Genomic DNA, 17,599 nt, shown 5'->3' with positions numbered 1-17,599 from the left:
CATCCATCAATTAATTTTAAGTCACAAATGAAACAAGACAAAGTATGACCAATCAGTGTTTTATTAATGCTCTCCCCCAGTGCTGAAGCTCCATGCGTGTGTCTACATATTCCACAAAGCAGAAATGAACCAAGTTTTACTTTCCAATATTCAAGATAAAATGTTTTTTTCCCTCTATCATATTTCACAGTAAAACTGATGAGGAGAATTCTTAGCATGTCAACAGTAGGATGATTGGGCGGGAACAGAGGGGATTGTGATCAGATGAAGACAGGTGTCGGAGAGACACACAGACAGACACACACAGTCAATCTACCTTTACAGCCCGTGACACAGCTGTTCACTCTTTCTATGACAGGGAATTCCAGGACCAGGGATTGGTCCTAAACAATTGACATCTGGAGGAATATGTCATACTATAAACATTTTATTTGAATCTGCCACCTGTTTCTTAAGGACTTCACCAGTAAATGAAAAACTGCACAAAGCACACATGCTGCGCCCTGACATCCTGCATAGCGCAACATGGACGACAGGGCAGTCTTTACAGGGTAAGTAATGGTGATGGTGTTTTTTCTTTACACATTGTGAACCTTTTCATTTGTGGCACTCTACGAGGCACATTTGTACATTTGTAGGATTTTGCAGATGTACTTGCAGAGTCTTTCAATGCCGTACACTCTTTTGCATAACCGACTTTGCTCCATGATCTCCCCGAGGCGAGGCTAGAGTCATGAGCAGCAAGAGCAGCGTTTACAGCAAAATATAAAGCGACCGTGAGCAACGGGACAGAGGATAATACAGTGCAACTTTTTACAGTGTTCAAACCACAGACGTTGGTTTCACAGTTCAGTGACAGAGTCTGAAAACAAAAAGGATCGAGGAGCCATTTGTTGTTGTTGTTATTTACAATGATGTGACATGGTGTAATAGTGTATTATGTTATAGTTTTATTCACTGTATGCTTGCATTTTGCATACTTATTAATCTACATAGCCTTGATTGTGATCAGAAATGCAATTCATGATCATACAGTAAAGTTTTCTCGAGCCATATGATACAACACACCATTGAGACGCAAAATTACACAAAATCACTTCTACAGTGCACTGCAAGACTGCTGGTCAGAATACTCTCAAGACAGCGTAATACATCAAAAGAAATGTTGAACTGCTACAGGACTAAATGGCGGGCTCCTCCATCAAACGCTAGGGAGGAGGAGGTGAATATAGAGTTGCTACAATATATTACATTGAACTGCACAGGCAGCATATGTCGTAGAGTAATCTGAAATGCTCTGACAGAGAGGCAAAGCGTTTTTGTGTGTGAGCTTTTGTGTATGCTTTTGTGTATATTGCACGTTGGTCTTTGTGCACAAGATGTGTACAGTATAGTGTATGTTTAAGTGTGTTCTGTCAGAGTGAGTTAACGGTAGATAACATTCAGTGTTTGCTCTCCGCGTTTGCATCTGAGAGGCTTGGGGGCGAGGAGTGGTGGGGTTTTCCTGCAGGTTGGAGAGGTGAAGCTGATTGGCTGATACAGTTCCTCCTCTTCTTCCACTGGCCAAGAGTCACCGACACACCCTGTGGACACAGCGGGAGGAATATTCACAACGATCAAACCTTCAACAACGCCCAGACAGACAGCCACTCAGGAATGAGGGGGAGACAAACAGTACAGAGTCATGACAGCTACTGTGAATGTGTTGTTTTTTATCACCTGGTTACTTAGACGCCAAGCTTGTCAGAGGCGGAGCTCTGGATCAGCTGAGAGTCAGCCCCGGGCCTGCTGAAGCCCTCAATCAGGTTCTTATTGAGGTCCCCGAGCGTGGCGGAGGAGGGAAGACTGGGGTAGGCGTCTTGGCCTGTAATCTCCAGCAGGTCCTCCAGTGCCTTGGCATTGCTCACACTACTCTGGGGAGCCTCGGGAACAGGGGAGTAGTCTGCTACAGAGACGAGCTCATCTCGTGATACAGGGCTGTGGGGGGGTCGGAGGGGGAGGTGAGGAGGAGGGAGGGAGGGGGGGGCAGGGGTTGGTGAAAGGTTGGGGGCACATGTAGGATACGGCAAAAGAGAGGTATCCCACAAGTAAGTAACCATGTGACACACAGTGTCATGCAACATGGCTTTGGGGCTAAATTCAGTCACTCTCAAATCAGTCCTCCTGGGAAACTTGAATCCATCAGGAATTGTATTGGCGCAGACTATGATAATGATTGGCAAAATCAGTATCATTGCTGAATTCAATCGACTCTCTGGAGCTGATTTGAAATAGGTAACTAGTGAGCTGAATGTAGCCCCACGAGAGAGCCATGTAGCCACCATATGCAATGAGATGCATCCTTTCTAATGTGCAACGTAAACTCAACTGACTTAATCTCTCCTCATTTCGAAAATGTTTGAAGAGCTGAACACAGAACAATCAGACAAAATGGAGGTGACTCAGGAATGACGATGTGGTGGGTCTGGTTACCTGACGTCCATAGACTGGACGCCATCAGAGAGGTCATCGGCCACGCAGCTCTTGGCCTCCAGGGGCTGCAGGCTGATGAGGGGAGACTCCACTGCGCCCAGGGGCTCTGGTCTCTGCCGCTGACCCACGCTGGCCTGTTTGAGGTCTGTGGATTTAGTCACAGTAGAAACTGAACTTAGTAATGGCCAAATTTGGATCTTGTCTTAATGCATTAAAAACAGCTAAATCCCTGCACCGTTCAAAGAAAAACATGAACATTCTGATGATTGCATGTACAATTTAAAAACAAGATGGTTACCACAGACTACGTGAGTCAGTTTTATCATGATTTAGCAGCGACTTTGACAGACCTATTTGAAAAACATGCTCCAAGCTATGAGAGCAAGTTTCCCATCGTACCACACAGTGGAGCTGTTCTCATAAAGTCACAAAGACTTCTCGCAGGATGAGTCACTCTGCAGACACTCCTGACTTTGTGTGTGTGTGGGGTGTGACTATAGCTGTGTGTGTGTGTGTCTGTGTGTGTGTGTGTGTGTGTGTGTGTGTGTGTGTGTGTCTGTGTGTGTGTATGTGTATGTGGGGTGTGCCTCTATAGCTGTGTGTGTGTGTGTGTGTGTGTGTGTGTGTGTGAGTGTGTGTATGTGGGGTGTGCCTCTATAGCTGTGTGTGTGTGTGTGTGTGTGTGTGTGTGTGTGTATGTGTGTGTGTGGGGTGTTCCTCTATAGGTTTATGTGTGTGTGTGTATGTGTGTGTGTGGGGTGTGCCTCTATAGGTTTATGTGTGTGTGTGTGTGGGATGTGTGCCTCTGTAAGTTGGTGTGTGTGTGTGTGTGTGTGTGTGCATCTGCACGCTTACTTTATTGTATGTTGTGTGGGGTTGCTAGTGATAACCCTAATAATAAAACTATGACACAGACAAATAGAGATGTGTTTGTGTTGCCCTGTGGCTCCCTGTGTTATGTGTGTGTGTGTGTGTGTGTGTGTGTGTGTGTGTGTGTGTGTGTGTGTGTGCGCGCGTGCATTCGTGTGTGTGTGTGTGTGTGTGTGTGTTTGTGTGTGTGTGTGTGTGTGTGTGCGCGCGTGCATTCGTGTGTGTGTGTGTGTGTGTGTGCGCGCGTGCATTCGTGTGTGTGTGTGTGTGTGTGTGTGTGTGTGTGTGTGTGTGTGTGCGCGCGTGCATTCGTGTGTGTGTGTGTGTGTGTGTGTGCGCGCGTGCATTCGTGTGTATGTGTGTGGGAGAGAGGGAGAAAAAGAGAGAGAGAGAGGGGGGGGGCAAGACGGAAACAGAGAGAAACAGTATGTGTGTCAAAGTCTGCCGTCCCGTTATGAAACAGATAATTAACCTCTATTTGACCTCCCAGCATACCTCTGCACTCTTGCACCGTCTCAGGGGATGGCGACTCCACCAGCACGTCTTCTTTCTGAGCAAACGCAAAAGAAACGAATAAACGGCGCACCAGCGTCTGATTAATGACTGCCGCTGCTCCTCCGGTATGCTCTTTATTGTGCCAATGAGAACCCACCAATGAGAACCCACCAATGAGAACCCACCAATGAGAACCCCACCAATGAGAACTCATCAATGGGACCCCACCAATGAGAACCCACCAATGAAAACCCACCAATGAGATCCCACCAATAAGAACCCACCAATCGGAACCCGCCAATGAGAACTCACCAATGAAAACCCACCAATGAGAACTCATCAATGGGACCCCACCAATGAGACCCCACCAATGAAAACCCACCAATGAGAACCCACCAATGAGAACCCCACCAATGAGAACCCCACCAATGAGAACTCATCAATGGGCACCCACCAATGAAAACCCACCAATGAGAACCCCACCAATGAGAACTCCACCAATGAGAACCCACCAATGAGAACGCACCAATGAGAACCCCACCAATGAGAACTCATCAATGGGACCCCACCAATGAGAACCCACCAATGAAAACCCACCAATGAGATCCCACCAATAAGAACCCACCAATCGGAACCCGCCAATGAGAACTTACCAATGAACACCCACCAATGAGACCCCACCAATGAGAACCCACCAATGAGACCCCACCAATGAAAACCCACCAATGAGACCCCACCAATGAAAACCCACCAATGAGACCCCACCAATGCACCACCGCACCACCGCAGTATTACCTGCGTTCTCATCCAGGACACCTTTGGTTCTTATTTGTTTTTGGTTCTTATTTACCTTTGGTTCTTCACTTTTCCGTGTCCTCTTCATGATCTCCTCGATCCTCTACGAGGGAAACAGCACAGTAATCAAAATAAACGAGGAAAGGTCACTCTTTCAGCAATGGACAGTACAGTGATGAGCAGTGCACTGTTTTATTTCACTGAGCCAGCTTTGCATCTACGCAAAGTTCATATCCCAAATGTAAATCAATATCCCATAAGAACAGTTGTAACAAACATTTTACATGACAGCCGATTATCAGGATGTGAACTGAACTCCGTGTGAGACCGTGGAAGTGTTGTACGACCTTATAGAGACGTGGAAGCGTTGTGGAAGCGCTGTGGAAGCCTTGTGGAAGTTGTGGAAGCATTGTGGAAGCGTTGTGGAAGCGTTGTACGACCTAATAGAGACGTGGAAGCGTTGTGGAAGCGTTGTGGAAGCGTTGTACGACCTGATAGAGACGTGGAAGATCTGCTCCCACATCCTCTGCAGCACCCGGACGTGTCAAATAAATGTGTTAAATATTTAGTGCCTCGACAGCTGAGCTGTCTACTATAATGAGTACTGAGAGGCTGACACGAGGAGTACCAGCGTGCAGTGGAATGTGTCTTACTTGCACAAGCTGGGTGTGTGTGTGTGTGTGTGTGGATAACCAGTGTGCGGTGGAATGTGTTGAAAGACATGAGATACTTCCTCCACTGCAGTCTCTTCTGCTAATCCCAATTTGACTGCAGAATAGAGAATTGTTTCCCTCCCCAGCTTCTCTAGTCATTATTATACAGAAGTCAGCTATTTCAATTCGATGGGTTAAGATTATTGTCTATCTCCTATTTGCTTCTTCGATATGGAAATAAAACACAGGTTTATCCAGCGTAATAGAACAGTATACTATAATTTCTAGACTATTAACCGTGGTTTATGTACTGATTTTGTAAATGTACGCCAGCCCTGTGGTTAATACACAGGTGCTTCCTGTACATGTGCATCTCCATGACAACACGTTTATGCTCACATCAGGCCTTAGCCAACATTTTCATGAGGTTGTTTTGAAGACAGAAATCACAATGTCTTTTTTCTCTGGAGTGCCTTTGGAACTGGAGACTGCAGTATTGTAAGCTATACTCCAGTAGTGTCCAGAATATTGTTTTTACTATTTTCCCTACTTATGATTGACAGTGTTTCCCACAGAATTGAATTCTATGTCCTAGGTGGCAGGTTTGCAGAATTAACAGTTTTTAACAAATCAGCGCCGCGTGGTTATGATGCTAACCAGATTTAAGCACAATTTAGTCTAACCTGGAAAATCATGGTGTGGTGGTCAATGTTATTGTGGTGGGCCGCCACAAATAAGTCAATGTATGGGAAACACTGATTTAAGTATTTGCAAAAATCTCATGCGAATCGTTGTCTTTGTCTGCAATCTCAACTGCTCCTCAACTGCTGTATAAGAGATTAATGCATGGCACGTTCCATATATTGATGTACTCTGTCTACGGTTTTAGAACTGCACAATACAATGAGGTGTCTGGGTCAAATTTTACATGAGAATAAAATGAGCAAGATTATATTCAAAGCTTCTATCAACTGTTCGCAATTGCAGTTCTTATCTGTTCACTGTTATTAAATAAAATCAAATGGGACAGAATCTTCTTTCTCTGCAGTCTATCTAACTCATCCACCTTTGATGCTGCTGTACACCAGTGTAAAATGCACTATTACATGTGTGAGCTGCAGAGAGGTTAAATATCAAAGGAGCAGAGCGCTGTGGGCTCTGATGTGGAAGATGGATGCCCACCTTCTTCCTCTGCAGTCTCTCCTGCTCCTCCTGAATCTTGACCAGCTCTCGTTCCTGCTGCTTACGCTCCGCCTCGCGGTGGGCCCGAAGCACCGCCTCCTCTTTCTGCCCGTAACCATGACGCACACACACACACACACACACGCACACGCACACGCACACGCACACACACACACACGCACACACACACACACACACACACGCTCACACACACACACACACACACACACACACGCACACACACACACACACACACACACGCTCACACACACACACACACACACACACACACACACACACACACACACACACACACACAGGCATGACGTCATTGCATTCGGTCAGTATCAGTAATGTATCAGGCACAGCTCAGTAAATACTTGCAATATAAATGTTTCATTTTCTTTGAAATAGGTGTCTAAGATGCATGCTGGCAGAATCTAATGTTATTAGTTGAAATAAATTGTGCACATTTTGGTTATGTCTTAGCACATCTTAATGAAGGACTTAATAACAATAAATAAAAATTTAGTATGACTAAAAAATGATGGAATGATGGAATATAAATAATAATAAAAAAAAAATATATGTAAGTATAGAGAAAAATAGAGTAGAACAGAGTAGAATAGAATAGAATAGAGCAGAATATGTAGACAGTGGGAAGTGTTACTAGATGTTGTAAGAGTGGTTTTGGATAAAAGCATCAGCTAACTGACCATGTAAATATATAGACTATATAGGCAGTGTGAGGTCAGCTAAATGTAAAAGTAAACATATATATAATAGAATAGAATAGAATAGAATAGAATAGAATAAAATAGAGCAGATGACTAAATGACTAAATGGAAATGTAAACGTAGAGTAGACTATATAGGGTAGACTATGTTGGGTATACTATGTTGGGTATACTATGTAGAGTATACTATGTTGGGTATATTATGTTGGGTAGACTATGTAGAGTATACTATGTTGGGTAGACTATATAGGGTAGACTATGTTGGGTATACTATGTTGGGTATACTATGTTGGGTATACTATGTAGAGTATACTATGTTGGGTATATTATGTTGGGTAGACTATGTAGAGTATACTATGTTGGGTAGACTATATAGGGTAGACTATGTTGGGTATACTATGTTGGGTAGACTATGTTGGGTAGACTATGTTGGGTATACTATGTTGGGTAGACTATGTTGGGTAGACTATGTTGGGTATACTATGTTGGGTAGACTATGTTGGGTATACTATGTTGGGTAGACTATGTAGAGTATACTATGTAGAGTATACTATGTTGAGTATACTATGTAGAGTATACTATGTTGGGTAGACTATGTTGGGTATATTATGTAGAGTATACTATGTTGAGTATACTATGTAGAGTATACTATGTTGGGTAGACTATGTAGAGTATACTATGTTGGGTAGACTATGTAGACAGTGTGATGTCAGTATGTCTGACCCCTGACCTCTCGTTCCCATTGGTCCTGGATCTCCTGCCAGCGCCGCTCCCTCTGACGCCGGTCCTCCAGCTCCTTCTGCTGCCGTGCCTCCTCCTGCCGCCTCCTCTCCTGCTCGGCCCACAGCGCCGCCTGCTCCTGCTGCTCCCGCGCCTCCTCCTGCCGCCGCTGCTCCTCCTCTGCCCTCAGCCTGGGGAGAGGGTGCATACAAACACGTCATCCACGTATACCATACACACACACACACATAAATACACACACACACACACACACACACATAAATACACACACACACATAAAAACACACACACACACACACACACTTCTGTCTGTGGGGGGCAAGGGAGAGGGTTCATCATACACATACGTCATCTACGTATACCATACACACACACACACACACACACACACACACACACACACACACACACACACACATACACACACTATTGTATTGTTGAATGTAAATATAAAAATATGAACAGGCATTGTTCATGTGTGTTAGTTCAACCACATACACCACACAAACAGAAACACACACACACACACAAAAATACACAAACTGTTGCATTGTTGAATCACACTATAATCATACAAACACACTAATGGGCATGCATGCATGTGTGCAAATGATCCCACAAATGTACGCATATGTATAGCCTGCGGATGCATCCATAGGGTCTTGAGCAATGATCACGTACATACAGGAACACATACACACGCTCATTCGCACAACACACACACACACACACACACACACAGCCATGAAAATATGCACAGTCACACCCTTCCATTTAATCACTGAAAGCCAGACTCCCATCTGACATACTCTGTGAGCCTGGATTTGACTAAGGACTGGACTGTTAACCAGCTCATTTCAGAGCCTGTTAGGTTTGATTGATTGTTTCATGCATCGCTAAGCATTGCTCCTATTTCTCTTATGCAATAAAGCCCCATCACTTCCACTGACATGCAATCAAAACAAGAGTCTGGTCACCCAATAGATAAGAATGATTTCATTGCCATTTCAAATGTCATGATGGCTTATTCAAAAGCTCAAGGAGACCTTAACCTATTTTATATCAAGAAGCTGTGTGCAAAAATGCAACTGATCTCAGCTGGTATTCGGTCTATAATGGAGTGGAATGGAAATTTCTAAGTGACCCCAAACTTTTGATCGGTAGTGTATATATCTCTGGTAATCATAGCCACTTACTAAACTCCAGGGGCTGGCATCCCGTACATGGATTAAGCCTAGTCCTAGTCCCAGTCCCAGACTAGCAGCTCTTTCTTAAAGGAAATTTCCATTGAAGTTGGCTTTTAGTCCAGGACTGTAGGAAACAGGTCCCAGGAGCTCAGGAGCATCAGTATGAGGTCCAAAACAGGTGTTTACAAGTATGCAGCATCAGACGTGCAACTGAAACGTATCTTTTCATGTCGCAACAATTAGCTTCCACAATAATCAACGGAACTGGCTATACCAGCGTGGCAGTCGCCCTCACATTCGAAAGCATTAGACCAGTCTTCTAAAACAATTTGTACGCTCCGTGAAAGGGAACGATTCAGCTGCGCGGCTGGCGTTATGTGCGGATGTAAGGCGATGGCGTTATGTGCGGCTGTACCGTGTAGTGTGTCGCGTCATGTGGCGTGTCGTGTGGCGCGTCGTGTGGCGCGTCGTGTGGGTGTCGTGTGGCGCGTCGTGTGGCGTGTCGTGTGGCGCGTCGTGTGGCGTGTCGTGTGGCGCGTCGTGTGGCGTGTCGTGTGGCGTGTACCTCTCTTCCTCAGCGCGCTGCTTGTCCTCAAGCTCCTTCTGCACGCGGGCTTGTCTACGCCTCTCGGCCAGCAGTCTGGCGGCCTCCTCCGCATCAGTGGTCCCCGCAAAGGACTTCCCTGTGGGGGTACCTGGGGACTCTACAAACACACACACACACACACACACACACACACACACACACACACTCTAATCATTTATTTATGTCCACAATGCGAGAAAGGATGCACAAGCTAAGGTGTGTGGATGAAGAGACTGCACTTGTAGTAGCCTACATAGATATACAAAAGCAAGACAAAAGCCAGCATTTAGGATACACACATACAAACACAAAAAAAGGCATTTGAGGGATACAAAATCAATCAATGAGTGCAAATAACTCTCAGAGGAAGCCTTTTATTCCATTACATTTAGCAGACACGCCTTTGTTGCCTTGTATAGCTGTTGCCTCAATCGGCTGGATATTAAAGTCAGGAGTTCACCTGCGCTGCGCTCTCCAAGATCCCGGCTGGCAGACTTGGGCATTTTGCGCTCGGCGTTCTCAGACCTGGAGGTCTTCCTCTCCAGGGTACTGGTGCCCCGGGTCTCCATGGCCGCCTTCTCCTCGCCCTCCAGCCTCCGAGGGCCGTCGCACGGGGTGGACGCGCGGTGTCTCATCGGGGACGGCGGGTACTGTCCTGGGGAACAGGGGGACTGGGTGCGGCTCTTGGACGATCTGACCCTGCTACCAAAAAGGGTTTTGTAACAATAGCATCAGCTAGTATCCGCTAGTACAGTGCCTATAAAAGAAATTCATCCCCCTGCCCTTGGATATTTCCCTTTTACTGCTTTTATAAATTGAATCTTGATCAATTTAATTGGGCTTTTTTTATAATAATTTACAAAAATCATGCTGTGGGGATACTCGAATGTTCTGGAGTGGCCGAGTCAAACCCCAGACCTCAATCCTATAGAAAATCTGTGGCTGGACTTGAAAAAGGCTGTTCACACGTGATGCCCTTCCAACCTGACAGAGCTGAAATGGGCTGTTCACACGTGATGCCCTTCCAACCTGACAGAGCTTGAGCAGTTTTGCAAAGAAAAATGGAGTAAAATGGCAGTATCCAGATAAGCAGGCCTAACTGAGACTTAATTGTGGCAAAAGGTGCATCTACTAAATGCTGACTTGAAGGGGGTGAATACGTATAAAATTTTGCATTATAGATTTTAATTATTTGTAGAAATCTGTTTTCACTTTGACATTAAAGAGGGGATTTTTGTAAATTATTGTAAAAAAGGGCAAAATAAATTGATCAAGATTCCATTTCTAAATCCAGTAAAAGAGGAAATATCCAAGGGGAGGTAAATACTTTTTATGGGCACTGCATATACAGACAGTGTTTCAACATGCAGTGACATTCTGATGACACTAGAGTCAAATGAAATGATTTACGTTGGTGTTGATGTGTTACATTTAAATATAACTGTCAGAATATTACCTTGACAAAAATATTTAACAATTAAAAAATATAAGTAGAGAAAATAAGGTGGAACCTTTTAGGGGTGCCGTGATGCTTTTGTGTCTTGGTAGAGGCACTTTTGGTTGGTGTGGTGGGGGACTCAAGACGTTTGGGGGATGGGTCTATCAGGCTGGGGGTGGTGCATCCCACCTGTTTTTCCATCTGAGAGCAGAACAGAGACAAAGCTGCTGGGCTTAGTTACACATGCACATACATGTGCCCGAGTTACACATAATTAAACTGTGTGGTTCCCTGGGTGGGAAGACAAAGCAAGTGTGTGTGTGTGTGTGTGTGTGTGTGTGTGTGTGTGTGTGTGTTGTAAATATGTGAGCCTTGGCCATGCATAGCGTGCAACAGATTCCAGTTTGACGTGGCTGGACTGGAAACGATCGGAGTGGTACTGTTGCTAGGAGACCAGCTCCACGGCGACATGTGTCCCACAGTGCTGTGCACCAAATATAACTCTCTGAACGGAACTATGTGAGCCCATTTGCTTTTGAGCGAGAAAGAGATTCCACCAGTGAGATGGCGGATGAACGGACCTGAGGGGTCTTGGGTTCCTTGGGCGGTTCCTTGGACGGTTCCTTGGGTTCCATGATGGGCCCCGGCGTGCCGCCGTTGTTGTTCTTCTTGCGTTCCACTCGGCTGGGGGAGCCCCTGTAGGGAGACCGGTGGGGGCTGGGCGAAGCTAAACGAGGACAAAGGTAGGAGACTACAGGGGTCAGAGGTCACGATGGAGGGAGACGGGAAGAGACGGAGCAAATTGAATAAATAGGATTTATGACAGCTATTTCAGAGGCAGACACACACACACACACACACACACACACACACACACACACACACACACACACACACACACACTTGCCTCTCTCTGTGACACTGGGTAATGTGGCGGAGGAGGAGGACAGACGTTTGTTGAGGGACGAGTCCTGAGACTCAGACAAGGTCATGTAATCAGCCACTTCAGAGATGAGACAGTCATAACAGCACGACGGCAGGACAGTCATCACAGCACGACGGCAAGGCAGTCCACGGGTAAACAAGCATGACGAGAGGAAAGGAGAATAAAAGATAAACCAACATCATAGATACCATATCAACATTCACATCCACACCACACTGCCACAATAACAAAAAGATAAACCAACATCATAGATACCATACCAATATCAACATCCACACCACACTGCCACAATAACAAAAAGATAAACCAACATCATAGATACCATACCAATATCAACATCCACACCACACAGCCACAATAACAAAAAGATAAACCAACATCAGAGATACAAATACCAACATCCACACCGCACAGTCACAATAACAAAACGATAAACCAACATCAGAGATACAAATACCAACATCCACACCGCACAGCCACAATAACAAAAAGATAAACCAACATCAGAGATACAAATACCAACATCCACACCGCACAGTCACAATAACAAAAGGAGAAATGGATGTATCAGTTCAAAAGGGACAATTAACAAACAAAAAGAGCTCTTTTCTGATAAGCTTGACAGGTTAGCTGGAATATATCAAACGATAATTTGCTTTGGATATTTTTGTTCTTAGGGTCTAGCACTGGGTGAAGAGGCAGAATTCAGATAAGCACTAATTTACATAAAGCAGACTCAGTTGGCAGTAAGTAGACCTTAGGGTGTTTCTCAGAGTGTGGGTGCTGTCCTAGTTGCGTTTCAAGGAGTGCATATATTTATTTGTAGTTGTGTCTGTATATGAGAGAGTGGGGTAGTATGTGTGTGTTTGCGTGTGTGTGTGTGTGTGTGTGTGTGAGAGAGAGAGAGAGACATGTATGTGTGTTTGTGTGATATGTGTGTGTATGAACATAAGAGATAGAGTGTACTGTATGTGTGTGTGTATGGGAATCGATAAGGAATCTATATAATTTCTTAACGATGCCCATCCCTATGTGTGTATGTGTCTGTGTGTGCGTGCGTGTGTGTGTGTGTGTGCGTGTGTGTGTATTTATATGTATGTACATGACCATGATGAAGAGGCACTGCTGGAGCAAACTGCTGTTGATGCTGCTGCTGGGCAGGAGCCTTAATGTGATTTTGGGCGCAGAAGCAAACCCAACAGGACACATACACACACACACACACACACACACACCACCCACACACACACACACACACACACAGCATCACACACATAGCCACACACAGCCATACACACACACATACACACACACATACACACACACACAGCCACACACACACACACAGACACACACACACACACACACACACACACACACACACAGACACACACACACACACACACACACACACACACACACACACACACACACACAGACAGCTCCGTATCCAGTGGCCTCAGCCTCCTCTCTGCGAGAGCAGAGGAGCTGCCGCCGCTCGAGGCGCAAGAGGAGACGTGTGTGTTGGCTGGGGTCTTCCATCCTTCATCTTCCACCCACCACAGCCAAGACAGGAAGCCCCCATATACACACACACACACACACACACACACACACCCCTCCACTGTAGCAGATACACCCAGTGAGGAGAGGAAGAGGCGGCAGCGCGATATCTTGAATAATTAATTGATGTATCTGTGATGATTACCATCACAGGCTTTTCCAAACCTCTTGAGAGAAATCAGGCAAAGGGTTAACAAAAGAGAAGATGCAGCACAACACAACATAGCACAGCACAACACAACACAACACAACACAACACAACACAACACAACACAACATAGCACAGCACAACACAACACAACACAACACAACACAACACAACACAGCACAACACAACACAACACAACACAACACAACACAACACAGGGGGAAGAGACAAGTACAGTACACAGCGATCTCACCATCACCAAATACACATCATGCACACCAAGACCAAATACACATCATGCACACCAAGACCAAAAACACACTGACGATCATTAGTCTGCATAACCATGACAACACTGTGAAATTGGAAATGTGAAGGTTACCAAATATCAGTGAGCAGTGAATACACACACACACACAGAAAACACAATCACCATTCCAAACCCATTATATGTGTGCATGCAGTGCAGGTACACTATGGCAGGCTTCTGTGGTGCGTCAGGTAAAGAACACAGAGAACACATACACACACACACACACACACACACACACACACACACAAGGCTACTGTGGTGCGTCAGGTAAAGAACACAGAGTGAGGTGGAGCAGAGAGGAGGAGCAGGTCAGTACCCATCCGGGAGGGGCTGGCGGACGCGGGGTCATGGGCTAACGAGGAGTGAGAAGGCGGGGCGGTCTTAAGGTCACCTGGGCAGCAGGTACCGTCGTACACACACAGAGAGAGGGAGGAAAGCCACACAAGCAAAACAAAAAAACACACACACACAACCAGCGTTAATGAGAGTAAATGACACATGGGAATTAACATAGCAGTGGCAGCCTCTTCATGTCAGGGTTAATTTTAACAGTACCCAGGAGCTGCTGTGAAACAGCTGTGGCCACACACTGAGGAAAAGTAAAGTTGCGTTAGCTAGAGCCCAAACAATGAGGATGGGAAAAGTTGCATGAGAGACTGCATTTCACGAGCGAGCCTGTTCTGAAAACATACCTCAGCAGTATCAACAAAATGGCTCATTTATGAGAGAAGGGTCAGCAAAATTGTAACAAAGGGCTAGCAGGCTCCAGCCGAGAGCCTTCGTAATGGTAATACAAACTGCACGGGTTATCATATGTAAGGTGAGCATCCTGGTAATGAAATCTACAGTTAAGGGGGAAAAAAGCAGGAGGATGTTGAAAGACGCGCACTGCAAGGGGCCTATCACTGCATAGATCAGGTTTCTCAAGAGCACTAACTGCATCAGGCACCACCGCAAAAAACGGCCTCCCAGTCGGAGCACTTAGCTTAGCCGGCCGTATGGATCAAAATAGGATTTTTGTCAGCGCTCTCAATACTCTGATCCCGGGTCAGTCGCTGCGCTCACCCCACCCCCGGTCCCTGGTGGTCCTGAGTGCTGCTGTCCCACCGATCGGCTGGACCCAGATGCCAGAGCAGGTCCGGGGGTGGATCACCTCGTGAGCGGACGCTGCTCTTGGACAGTCTAAATAATTGATGTCGTTATGAATGCACCACAGGGCCTGGCTGGCTGGTGCACTTGTCTCCCTCCCTTCCAAGACAGGAGCCTCAGCCTTAGCGCATCTCTCGTTCACTGTCCCCCTCTCTCCGCGTCTCTTGTTTTAATCAAACCTTATTTGTACATCTGTACATCTGCACATCTGCGTTATTAAAAAAGACCTTTTTTTCCAAATAAGCCAAATAATCATTCCGTCAGCAGCAGCAGTGTGTTCTGTCCTGAGGGAGAGGGGAGAGTGTGTGTCTGACTGTAGCAGAGCGCTGGGTGTTTACCTACGCAGTAAGTAATCTCACCGGAGGTTTAGAGATGAGGGGGGCAGGGAGGGATGGGGGGGAGGGCGACAGCTGGACCAGCAGACTGACAGGCTAGTTTGACGGACTGCATTTGGGAGCTAATTTGTTCCATGTTGGTTTTTGCTCCGAGCCGGTGATTTAGCGCGGCGTGCCGTGGTGCTTCCGCCGTGTGTCGGCTCGGAGATAACGACCTGGTGGACGGGAGGTTGACGGGAGGAGAAGGCGTCAGCGCTAACCTTGAGGCGTCAGAGCGCACGCCACAGCCGGGCAACTCCCTGAAAACAGCCGCCGCTGAGCTCTGAGGGGGAGAACAGGATGTGGCGCCAGCAGTGTACCTTGGACTGCCCTCACACCCTTACACACACACACACACACACACACACAGGCAGAGCTGGCTGGGTTTTTCCAGCTAAAGTGCTAATGACTTTAAAAAAAAAAACACCAGGCCTAAAATAGGTAGCAATGCCTGAGGAGCATAGCAAAAAATATCCGCATACGTACAGAACCAGATAAACACACACACACAGGCAGACACACACAGAGAACCCACACCCTAATCAAATTTCCTCCTTCCTCAATGGCTCAATCCCCACATCCAAATGCACTTTTTTTGAGAGAGACACAAGCCCCCCCCCCCCCCCCCCCCCCCCTGCAATGCAGCCTTCACACCCAGATTCATTTCATTCACCTCCTCCGTTACCTCCAGCCATCCCTCTTCCATCCTCCTCCTCTCTCCCACACTCATCATCCAGCATCCCCCCCCGTCCCCAGGCACTCACCCTGGCAGTCTCCAGGCTGACCGCCCCAGGTCCAGCGCTTGGGTCTCTGGTCCATCGGCGGTCCCCGCTCCATGGACCGGCGCAGCAAGGCCTCCAGACGCTCCTTCTCGTTGCGTTCCAGCACGGGGAAGAAAAGAGACTCTTTGACGGAGCTGTCGCTGCGGCGACGCGGAGACTGAGCCACCTGCTCCATGGCGACCGCCTCTTTTCTCTCCCTCCCTCGCGCTCTCTCTTTTTCGCTCCCTCTCTCTCTCTCTCTAAGCCTGGTCCCGTCTCCCCTCACCCTCGCTAATGCAGCGTCTCGTTGGCCTCTCCTCCTGGTTCTCCTTCTCTCTGTGCGTTAACTAGCAGCTGAAAAAAGGCCCCTTCTCTTGTCTCCCTGGCTCTGTATTCCTCTCTCTCTCGTTCCCTCCCTCCCTCCCTCCCTCTCTCTCACCCTCTCTCTATTTCTCTCTCTCTCTCTCTCTCTCTTTCTCTCTCTCTCTCTCTCCCAGGCGACCAGGTTTGTCTAAGCGAGCACACAGCCAGACAGATGAGAGAGTGGCGACATGTGACTCCTCCCACCCCCCCCCTCCCCTCGACGGTTGACACACAAATGAGGCGTGAGCACACACACACACACACACGAACACGTACAGGGTAGCTATGGTAATGGCACAGGTTACATCGGTGGCATCATCGCTGCTCTTTCCCTCCCTCCCCTCCTCTCCCTTTCTCTCTCTCTCTCTCCCCCCCTCCTCTCTCTCTCACTCTCTCCCTTTCTCTCTCTCCCTCCCCTCCCCTCTCTCTCTCTCTCTCTCTCATTCTCTCTCTCTCTCTCTCCTCTCCTCTCTCTCCCTCCCCTCCTCTCTCTCTCACTCTCTCCCTTTCTCTCTCTCTCCCTCCCCTCCCCTCCTCTCTCTCACTCTCTCTCTCTCTCTCTCTCCCTCCTCTCCTCTCTCTCACTCTCTCCCTCCCCTCCTCTCCTCTCTCTCCCTCCCCTCCTCTCTCTCTCTCTCATTCTCTCTCTCTCTCCCTCCTCTCCTCTCTCTCCCTCCCCTCCTCTCTCTCCCTCCTCTCCTCTCTCTCCTCTGTCTCCCTCCCCTCCTCTCTCTCTCTCTCTCTCTCTCTCCCTCTCTCCTCTCTCTCTCCCTCCTCTCTCTCCTCTCTCTCCTCTCTCCCTCCTGCTCTCCTCTCTCTCTCTCTCT

General features: G+C 47.1%; 1 protein-coding gene across 8 annotated transcripts in view; it reads right to left on the bottom strand.

The window, feature by feature from the left end:
• Positions 1-45: 45 nt before the first annotated feature.
• The window catches only part of map7d2b (MAP7 domain containing 2b), a 24,851-nt gene continuing 7,297 nt past the window's right edge, over positions 46-17,599 (bottom strand). The window contains exons 4-17 of one of the 8 annotated variants that reach the window (XM_042067160.1): positions 16,413-16,515; positions 14,442-14,516; positions 12,063-12,158; positions 11,737-11,882; positions 11,229-11,356; positions 10,178-10,419; positions 9,697-9,835; positions 7,934-8,114; positions 6,468-6,572; positions 4,688-4,735; positions 3,838-3,892; positions 2,473-2,617; positions 1,720-1,977; positions 46-1,583 (exon numbers count right to left, since the gene is read on the bottom strand). In XM_042067160.1, the coding sequence (XP_041923094.1) occupies positions 1,728-1,977; positions 2,473-2,617; positions 3,838-3,892; positions 4,688-4,735; positions 6,468-6,572; positions 7,934-8,114; positions 9,697-9,835; positions 10,178-10,419; positions 11,229-11,356; positions 11,737-11,882; positions 12,063-12,158; positions 14,442-14,516; positions 16,413-16,515 (1,713 nt within the window). In that variant the 3' untranslated portion in view covers positions 46-1,583; positions 1,720-1,727. Of the gene's footprint in view, positions 1,584-1,719; positions 1,978-2,472; positions 2,618-3,837; positions 3,893-4,687; positions 4,736-6,467; positions 6,573-7,933; positions 8,115-9,696; positions 9,836-10,177; positions 10,420-11,228; positions 11,357-11,736; positions 11,883-12,062; positions 12,159-14,441; positions 14,517-16,412; positions 16,819-17,599 lie in introns of those variants that run through there. The other 7 variants (XM_042067161.1, XM_042067167.1, XM_042067165.1 and 4 more) reach the window with 7 other exon arrangements.

Source organism: Alosa sapidissima, chromosome 17 (genome assembly GCF_018492685.1).
Source record: "Alosa sapidissima isolate fAloSap1 chromosome 17, fAloSap1.pri, whole genome shotgun sequence".
Taxonomy (NCBI): Eukaryota; Metazoa; Chordata; class Actinopteri; order Clupeiformes; family Clupeidae; genus Alosa; species Alosa sapidissima.
The sequence above is the reverse complement of the archived record's forward strand: the minus strand, read 5'-3'. Positions and strand labels throughout refer to the sequence as shown.